At 40.0% G+C, this 10,753-nt stretch overlaps 1 protein-coding gene across 1 annotated transcript in view; it reads left to right on the top strand.

The window, feature by feature from the left end:
• The first annotated feature begins 3,003 nt into the window (after window positions 1–3,003).
• Window positions 3,004–10,753, top strand: part of gphb5 (glycoprotein hormone subunit beta 5) — a 27,019-nt gene continuing 19,269 nt past the window's right edge. Inside the window, exons 1-2 of the mRNA XM_078278085.1 lie at window positions 3,004–3,032; window positions 5,033–5,231. Of these exons, the coding sequence (XP_078134211.1) occupies window positions 3,004–3,032; window positions 5,033–5,231 (228 nt within the window). The remainder of the gene's footprint in view (window positions 3,033–5,032; window positions 5,232–10,753) is intronic.

The raw sequence follows: 10,753 nt of genomic DNA, 5'->3' as shown, positions 1-10,753 counted from the left end.
AATGAAATGTACGAGAGTCTGGTAGGACCAGGCTATTAAAGGACACCGTAGGTTTCCAATTTGGCCTGTGTAGGGTTCTGTACATTTTCTACATCCGTGCAGGTAGGTCAAACTTTATTTTGGACTAACGTTACTCTATAAGGATAAGCAGTTTAATTGACGGGCCACTAAACTCTAAACCGTCTCTGATCATGGAGCCTATTCATTACTATCAGTAATGTATAGGTCTACATAAAAATATGTCTATAGTTGTTCACCAACAAATAAGCTATCCACATTAGGTGTTTCCCAGGTGTTCACACCATCTGTACAATAAAAACCTAAAACAAACATAACATTTGGTTGAAGACAAGAGAAATGTTCCATTAAAATTACAAAAGCAGTAATAGCAAAGTATACAAAAATAGAAAAGGCATGAAAGCAAGAAATTATTAAACTGCTGTAACATGAAATGCCTCTCAGGTCTTTGGTGAGTATCAATACTACAAGTGAGCACCAGAGGTCAGCAAAGCATCATGTTACCGCTGGGCTGGTGGCTTGACGTCTGCAGGGAAACCAACACAATTTCTCACTTTTTATTTAGGAGGAAAGCTGACACAACAGTTATGATCTTTTGTTTGTTAACATTCAGTTTCATTGTGAGCTGTTTAGTATACCCACCATCTTCCACTGCAGGCTAATGAGAACCTCTACTGGAGCAGTTTGGGGTGAAGTGCCTTGTCTAAGGGTACCTCAGTGGCAGTGATTTTTCATGTATTTTTCCTAAGTAAACATGGATGAGTCCTAAGCCCTAAAAGTTTGAACATTTACAGTTCCATGACAACTAAGAAAACTCCATCTACAGATGTAGATAGTGTGACATGGTCAAAAGCTCCAGAAAAAGCTAGTAAGTGGACCTTGAGAGGAGAGAGTTTTTTGTCCACTGCTGCCTCCATGGTCAAGAATTAATTCAAGCACGTCATTGAAGCTGTTATTGTGCTTCTGAAGGACCAACATCTTACTATGACACGTGTTGTTTTTTATCCTTTAAAATCAACAAGCTCCAGGGGTCACAGTTTGGCTTTGGTGGAGTTTTACATGCACTCTGTATTTTATTTGTTTTGGGGCATTTTCGGCCTTTATTTAGACAAGACAGCTGAAGACATGAAAGGGGAGAGAGGGGGGAATGACATGCAGCAAAGGGCCACAGGTCGGAGTTGAACCCAGGCCCGCTGTGTCGAGGAGTAAACCTCTACAGTCATGTGAAAAAATTAGGACACCCATGCTAAAGGTAACTAAAAAGAGGAATAAAAAAATCATCTTTTGGAAATTGATCTTAATGCCTTAATTAAAAAAAAAAAGAGGAAAAATCCAATCTTTAAGGACACCAATTTTCTTTGTGAATGAATAATGTATCGTAAATAAATAAATGTTCTTTCTTAAAATACAGGGGGCATAAGTAAGTACACCCCTATGTTAAATTCCCAGAGAGGCAGGCAGATTTTTATTTTTGAAGGCCAGTTATTTCATGGATCCAGCATACTATGCATCCTGATAAAGTTCCCTTGGCCTTTGGAATTAAAATAGCCCCACATCATCACATACCGTTCACCATACCTAGAGATTGGCATGGGGTACTTTCCATAAAATCATCTCTCAATGCAAATCAAACCAGCTATTAGGCTAACTGAAATAAAACCATGCCAATCTCTAGGTATGGTGCCTTGCATCTCTTATGCAAGGCCTCAGAACTGGAGCTGGTTCTTTTTAAAATAGCCAGGATGGGTTAAATTAAGCAGAAGAATTTCCACAATAAAAGTGAATAAGTATGACAAACAAAAATAACTTAAAAATAATCTTTCATTTGAAAGCTGTGAATAATTGCACAAAGCAGGATTGTTGAAATCCAGGCTCACTGGATTACAATTAACCTCATTGTATCCAATTACATGCATTCTGTTATTCCACATCCTGCACAATGTCTAATAATAGCCTCCAGATGGGTAATTCTTCCTGATAATGAGTGTCTGAAAATAGTGTGAACCTGTCCCTGGCTAATCCTCCTCAATATTTTCTCTAATGTAACTTTAATTGCTTGGCCTCTACTTTAAACTTTACTTTTAAAGATTAATTTCCTGAACTACTTGACAGCAGTTCTTCTGCTCGGCTGGCCCCACACGCTGCCCGCAGGGCCTCTGACGATGTAATTTCTTGATGAAGTGCTTACTCACCCAAATCAATTCTTCCCCTTTCTTCACGTCTCCTTTCTCCACCTCCATTGTCTCCTGCGAGGGTTGACGCATCCTCCGGCATGCATCCTTTCTGTCTTAAGTGAAGCTTTACCATGCCTGCAAGGCACGACATGAGTAACAGCCAGCTTTCTCTCTGTGTGTGAAGCAATTTCACTGGCAACAACGAAAAAGACATAATGAAAAGTGTGAGACAAAGTGGCAGAATAAGGCAAACAGCAGTGATGGAGCTCAGCGGTGAAGTCATTTCAGTCGGCATGTGAGAACAGGAGCAGGCTCTATCTCTGGAGCCAGCTAATTAAGCTCGGATGACTAAGAGTAGACACAGGTAGGCACTGTGTTTGAGTGTGTTGTTACCCGTCTTCCGTGTGGATGACTATGAACAAAAGGGCAGACTCTTTTCCCTAATCAAGCTAATGGAGTGGGTGAGCTAGATGGGCAGCGACAGGTAGAAGGGCCTCCAGGGGATTTAGGGAGTCAGGGGAAGAGAGAGACTGAGGTGAGGATTTCAGCCTTTGATTGGCAGGACACAGGATGATAAAAAAAAGCCCGGCTTGTGGTGTCAGAGCCATTAGCAGGTGGTTCAGGTCTGAGGAGCATACAGTGACAAGTACTGCGGTTCATGTTAGCCGGTCAAAGATTCACTTCAGAGCTGATACTACAGGCCTGTGTGCTACAGCTGTGAGAACAGCAGCAACAACCTGCTTAAACTTTAGTTTCTCATTGTATTTTAGCACATAACCAATAGTCAACACATTTGTGGGTCACGGCCAAGATGATCCTGCAACAGAAGAAATCAAATTGGTGAGTGAATTCAGCTTTACTGCTATATATGGAGTCCTGTTCATCCCCTGTTGTTCCCCTGTTCTTCATCAGCAGAGGGAGTTTGCCTGGTTGAAGTGGGATTTTACTGTGATGTATTTCTGAGAAATGTGATGATCAAAAGCTCCAGAACAGCCACTAAATGGACCTTTTGGTGAGATTTTTTCCCAACTGCTGTTAAGAATGGACCTTACATCTTAACTTTTTTCATTTATTGGGCAAACTCCATCTATGAATGAAGATCCATATGTTGACAGGACCAAAAGCGCCAGAATGGCCATTGTGATGAGATTTCAGTTTACATTTGAAAACACGTTGAAGAGTCTCATGTAGACCTGTCTCGCTGATAGATAGTGGCAGCCTAACACTGCAGACTTCTTTTGACTGCAGTGATTACCAGCAGATCTCATAAGCCTTCGCTGCTGACATTGTGCGATATGGGCCAGTGGTGGAGCCCACCCAAACATGGAGGGCAATGTGACAACCACTACTCATGCAATTACTTCTGTCCAAAGTGGTGTCAATACTAGCCATTTGCGGAAGCCTGTCAATCTCTGTGTGGTCTTATAAAGACTGGGCTGTCATAAAACATGCAGCTGTAAAAGTATTATTAACGTCCACTGACTTTTTAATGTTCAGCAGTGGTGGAATATAACTAAGTACATTTACTCAAGTACTGTACTAATTTGAGGTACTTTTACTTTACTTCAGTCTTTTCTTTTCATGTCGCTTTCTACTTCTACTCTGCTACATTTCAGAGAGTATTATTGTAATATTGCTTTTTACTGCACTACATTAATCTGACAGCTTTAGTTACTAGTTACTTTACAAATTAAGATGTTTGCACACAAAACACATGTAGTTTTTAAAATCTGATGTTTTATAATAAATTAAACTAGCCAACAATATAACGGCCTACAAGTCCAGCTGAAATGGTTAGACTATTAAACACACAACTGTTTGGATCCTTTCCAGTTTCTAAAATGTGAGGATTTTTCTGCATTGAGTACTTATACTTTTAATACTTTAAGTATGTAAGTATCTGATAATACTTACAAACTTTTACTTAAGTAACATTTTCAATGCATGACTTTTGCTTGTAACAGACTACTTTTACAGTGTGGTATTAGTACTTTTACTTAAGTAAAGGATCTGAATACTTCTTCCACCACTGATGTACAGTATACAGCCATTGAGGAAAGATAAGCCCAGAAGGGAATGAATTCAACCTCAATGAGCTTATTTTACTCAAACTAACACTGACATCAGTTTAGTGGAAATTAATTTCCCAAATGTTTTGATTGAATGAGTATGATTTGGTTTTAAATACACAATCTGTCACGCCAAGAATTATTATTAAAAAAGCAATACACTTTTAATTATATTTTAATAAAAGTTAAACTGGATGATTGAAATTGAATTATGTTTTTACTAATTCCATGACTATTCCTGGGACTGGAAAATATGATTTTGAAATTCCATGATTTTTCCAAAACATTCAAGGATTTTACCAATTCTATTACTTTTCCAGGCCTGGAAATTTAGATTTTGAAATTCCATGACTTTCCCAGGATTTCCATGACCGTGGGAACCATGTGTAATAAAGCATTTATAAGGATTTTGTTAGAAGTATATGACAATTGACAGCCACAAGAAAAACTAGTTCAGTAGGACTTTCTGTGCATCTGTGAATAAGACTCCTTTGGGACATAACGGACCTCAGAATGCATTAGAACATTTGAACTATGTGGTTATGAAAGCCATAAAATATGAAATATTACTGATTTTTGCAAGAAAAAAAGGCTACTCCTTTTCTTTTTAGTCCCATTCCTTAACCTGGTTGGGTTTCAGTCGCTGCCCTGCTTTAGTGTCCTTGAGCAAGTCATTGACACTTTTCCAGCCTCTTCTACATCGTTCTTTTTACCTGAAGCATCTCATATGAAGACACAATGTTGTGTTGCATCTCTTCTTCTCCCCCTCAGTGGGCCTGGCCTGGCCCTGTGCTGCTTTCTGCTCTGGATCTCTTTGCAGCCAGACTCCCTCCACCGGGTGTCAGCCGTCAACCTGCGGCGCTTTATTGGTTGTGCTGTGCGGGAGTTCACCTTCCTGGCCAGGAAGCCCGGCTGCGGGGGCCTGCACATCACCACTGACGCCTGCTGGGGACGCTGTGAGACCTGGGAGGTGAGCAGCTGCGAGGCAGCTACTGTCCTGTATACACAGAGAGGAGACGAGTGTAAATGTGATTACATCGAGAGGTGACGTAAGCAACACTGACAACTTTACACAAAGGTCGGCTGTTTCCATCAGTAGCAAAGAAAGAAAGAAAGAAAAGAAGATGGATTAGATGCAGATTCAGCCAGTCACACAGACAAATACACAGAGACAGACAGGCAGACAAACTGCGAGACAAGTAGATACAGAGACAAAGAGATGAGTGATCTCCATGGAGAACACTTGTTTTCACAGGGAGGTTAGTGCAAGGTTGGCTGTGAGTGCTGGCAGGGAGTCAGCTGCAAGACAGTAGATGGACAAATATTAGAACAGATAGATATATACAGTATAGACAGTATGTCTGAGAAAAAATATATTCTGTGTTTCCAATCACTAAGATCTTATTTTTGTCACATAGTAATGACAGTGGTGGACATTTACAAGTACTGTACTCAAGTACACATTTATGTAGTTGCACTTTACTTGAGTCTTTCTTTCAATGCCACTTTCTACTAGTTACTTTACACATTATGTTTGCACACAAAACACATGTAGTTTATATATAATATAATATAATATATTCTGTTTGTTTTTTTTATTTTATTTATAGATTTTTTTAACAGACAAATGCACAAACAATACACAAACAAACAGCAGCGCTACAAGACTTGTTCGTATATTAAACAGAAACTAATTAAACAGACAATGTGTCAATTGTCCATCATATTATCTATCCATTAAAATCCAGATTATAGTCAATTCCCAAAGGTTCCAGTGTCCTCTTCCACTTATGCAGAAAAATATGAGTCCTTTTCTGATGTAGTGTCCAAGTTTTTCCAAAGTCACAACCTCTGAAATAAGAGATTTCCACATGGAAACAGTAGGGTCATGACTGACCCACCTGATCATTATGGCTTTCCTGGCTAGCATTAGAAGTGACTGAATCACATCATCTTTTTTAAGAAAGACAGGAACCTTCCCAAGCAAGCAAAGAAGTGGTTCTACTGATACCTGCTGACCTATTGCTGTACTGACATCTGTGCATACCGCCTTCCAAAACATTTGTATTTCGTTGCATTCCCACAAACAATGCAGCCTGGTACCTACACGAGATTTACATTTGGGACAATTTTGTGAGGCTCCAGTTTTATACTTACTATAGATATACAGTATGGTGATATGTAGACCTCATGCAAAATATTATATTGCAACTCTTTATATATGTTGCAAATCAAATATGTTGGAGGGCAATTGCCAATCTCTACTCACTCATCATCTATTACACAGTTCAGCAAAGTACACCATGATGTTCTTAAACATGTAAATGTTAAAGCTTAACATCTCAGAATAGAACTTAAATAGAAAAGGAGAAATCTGTCTACTGGATGTGAATCATGTGGGGTTTCCAGCGAGTTGTTCGTCTTATACACAAAGTGTCTGACCTGTAAATATTTGTAGAAATCTTTGTTTGATCTATGGTACTGAGCGTTCAGTGATTCAAATGTTTTGAATCTTCCATTCTCAAAGAGGTCCAAGATTCTAACAACACCTGCTTTTTTCCAAGGTGTAAGATTTGGACCCATTCCATGTGGCGAAAGCTCAGGATTATCCTTCAGTGTCGTGATAAGATTGAAAGGCTGAGTATAATGGAATATTTTCGTAAGTTTTCTCCAAGCCCACAATACGTTTGTTATCAAAAGGTTATTTTTAGCACTGTGTGGCAGTTCTTTCTGGCTTTTACCCAGCAGGTTCACAGGAGAGAAGGGTTTACAAATAACTGCCTCTATATCAAGCCAAGGGGAGTCTGAGCACTTATTCACCCATGAAGAGATAATCCTGGGTTGTATGCATAGTATATAGTATTCTATATATGGTAAGCCCCATCCACCTTGCTCTTTTGGAAGCTGTAATACCACTTATTTGATTTTAGGCTTCCTGCCATTCCAAATAAAGTCTTAAATTTATAGTTTTAATGTCATTTGTAGTTAGATTCATAAACAGCATGGATGTGGGATATAGTATTTTTGGGAGGACTGTCATCTTGATAAGGTTGATTCTGCCAAGAAATGATACAAGGGAGACTCTTCGATCTTATTAGCATTTCTTTGAGACTTTTAACCAAGGGATTAATATTTTCTGCATATAGTTGGTTAATTTAGGGAGTGACCTTAATTCCTAAATACTTAAACCCAGACAGAGCCCAATGGAAGGGCTGACTGTAGTCTGGTTCGGTATTTGTGTCATTGTCCAAGATCAATATTTCTGACTTATCGAAATTTACATTATACCCAGATATTGGGCCAAATTCTATAATACATTTAGTCAAGGTTGCTCTTGATTTAGAAGGGTTTGTTAATGTCATAAGGATATCATCAGCATACAACAGAATTTATTGTTGTTTCGAACCAAACATTACACCCTGAATATCTGGGTTTTGCCTGATAGCCAACGCCAGTGGCTCTATCGCCAGAGCAAACAGAACAGGAGACAGCGGGCTTCCTTGAGCCATGCCCCTTGTCACTTTAAAGGAAGTGGACAGCAGACCATTAGTCAGAACTGAAGCTTTAGGTTCCTTATATAACAGTCTGATCCAGCCCAGAAAGCAAATCTTTTCATTACACCAAACATATATTCCCATTCAATTCTATCAAACGCCTTTTCAGCGTCCATAGAAACAATAGCACCCGGCGTCTTCAAAGTATTAAGATAATGAATAATATGGAATAGACGTCTTGGGTTGTGGTAGAGTTTCAACCCTTAATAAAGCCAGTCTGGTCTGCATCCACAATTGAGGTAACAACCTTCTCTAAACTGAGAGCCAGTATCTTAGAAAGTATTTTGTTGTCCACATTGAGGAGGCTAATGGGTCTATAGGAGGAGCATAAATCTGGGTTTCTATTTTTCTTTGCTATTAATGTTATATTGGCTCTATACTGGTTACTGAACCTTTCGCCGCCTGACAACTCCTCGAACAAGTCCTCCAATTTCGGTACTGGGTACTGCTCGAGCTTCGACACTTGGGTGACTGTGAGTTTGTAGTCTCCACAGATGCGCACCGAATCATCAGGTTTTAACACAGGCACAATCGGTGCTGCCCACTCTGAGAACAGACTGATCTCTTAAGTGGCGTATGTATGACATGCCAATCCGTATACCACTTTTGCGTGTTATCAAGACGCATAATCGCTTTTTAGCGTATTTATTAACGCCGTTTGGCCTCCTTAGATCTACATTACATGTGAATTATCGCCGTAGCGAGTAGTATGAAAGGATGAAGGTCCGCAGATGGGTAAAACACAGGACTTTCACCCGGGAGAGCCGGGATCACGTCCTGCGTGTGGCGTTTATCAACTGTTTTTTTTTTTAAATAAAGCCTTTCCCAGTGTTTTTTTCCTAAACCCAACCGTTTTTTTTCACACGCGTGTTCTCACGATAGCACGACGCGTTCTCGCAATAACACGTGTTGTATGTATGTTTACATCCGCTGTATACAGCGTAGACATACACATGGATAGCTCAAAATGCGTACAGATAACACGCCATTTGGCTTTAGGAAAGTGGCGTGTATGTTTACGCAAAGTCATGATGCCATGTTGTAATGAGATAGAAATAGAGGAACAAACGTGAAGATGGAACGTTTTATGTGGATGGCGTTGAAGCAGACAGTCATGTTGATTGTGTGAATCTACAAGCCACTGAAAAGGATGAAGGATTTGTCACGATGCATATAAACGGCAAGCCCACTGAGATGAAAGTGGACACAGGATCAAAAAGCAATGTGATGTCACTTGACACTTGAGCGAAGGCCTAAAAGCAGACCAGTCTAAAACTGCAGCAATCAATGACATGCCAGTCCCCACAGATGTGACCTCACTACAACGCTTCCTGGGCATGGTCAACAATGGTCGACTACCTTAGCAAGTACATCCCAAATCTCAGCGACATCGCAGCGCCCCTTAGGAAACTCACCCGCAAAGAGACAGCATGGTGCTGGTTTCAACAGCATCAAAGAGGCTTTCAAGCTTTCAAATCATGCCTGTCCAGCCCACCAGTACTGGCATACTACAATGTCAAAGACCCAGATACACTGACTTGTGACGCGTCATATTATGGACTAGGAGCAGCATGCTTACAGAACGGCAAACCAGTAGCCTTCGTGTTGCGTGCTCTCACAGACACTGAGACGCGATATGTCCAGATAGAAAAGGAGCTTCTGGCTGTTGTGTTTGCCTGCACAAAATTAAAAGATTATGTCTACGGAAAGCCCACAATCGTGGAAACCGACCACCAGCACTTAGTGACCATCATGAAAAAGCCCATCTATGCCGCTCCTGCCCGTCTCCAGAGAATGTTGCTTCGCCTGCAAAGCTACGACATCAGCCTGGTCTACAAAAAGGGCAAGTACATGTTCCTGGCAGACACCCTCTCAAGAACTCCCAGCTCACAATTCAATTCAATTTTATTTATAGTATCAAATCATAACAAGAGTTATCTCGAGACACTTTACATAGAGTACGTCTAGACCACACTCTGTAATTTACAAAGCCCCAACAATTACAGTAATTCCCCAACAGTAAAAAAGTTAATTGAGTGTTTCCTAATAATATTGCCTAGAGGAAGCATATATATATATATATATATATATATATATATATATATATATATATATATATATATATAAGGAGAATAGAATTGGTCCAAGCACTGAGCCTTGAGGAATGCCATGGCTAACTTTAGCATATTTGGAGGGTTTGTTGTTAATATTAACAAATTGGGATCGCTCAGAGGAATAGGACTTAAACCAGCTTAGTGCGAGTCCTTTAATGCCAACTAAATGTTCCAGTCTCTGTAACAGGATGGTATGGTCAATAGTGTCGAATGCAGCACTAAGATCCAATAAGACAAGTATGGAAACAAGTCCTTTGTCAGCAGCAGTTAGAAGGTCGGCTTAGCTGAAGAGACCCTTAACATTAATTGTTGAAGGTCTAGTGGAAAAAAAGCAGTCTAAGTATGTATCAGGTCTTATCGTTCTTCCAGCCCTCCTGTGCCCAATGGTGAGCCGTTACAAGCTGTGGGCAAAAGGTGATGAATTTTATCTCTAATTGTTATAATTTTATCATTAAAGAAGGTCATGAAGTCATCACTGCTCAGAGCTATAGGAATAGATGGCTCAACAGAGCTGTGACTGTCAGTCAGCCTGGCTACAGTGCTGAAAAGAAACCTTGGGTTGTTCTTATTTTCTTCTATTAGTTTTGAGTAATAGTCTGATCTGGCATTTCTGAGGTCCTTTAATTTTTCAGACTATCTTGCCAATCTACACGAGATTCTTTCAGTTTGGTGGAACGCCATTTACTTTCAAGTTTTCGTGAGATTTGTTTTAATTTACGAGTTTGGGAGTTTTACCAAGGTGCTAGTTTCCTTTGCATCGCCATCTTCTTTTTGATAGGAGCAACCGAGTCTAAAGTAGTCTGTAGGCAGGCCGTAGCAGCGTC

This window comes from Sander vitreus, chromosome 20 (assembly GCF_031162955.1).
Source record: "Sander vitreus isolate 19-12246 chromosome 20, sanVit1, whole genome shotgun sequence".
Taxonomy (NCBI): Eukaryota; Metazoa; Chordata; class Actinopteri; order Perciformes; family Percidae; genus Sander; species Sander vitreus.
Note: the sequence above shows the minus strand (reverse complement) of the source record. Positions and strands in the feature narration are given on the sequence as shown.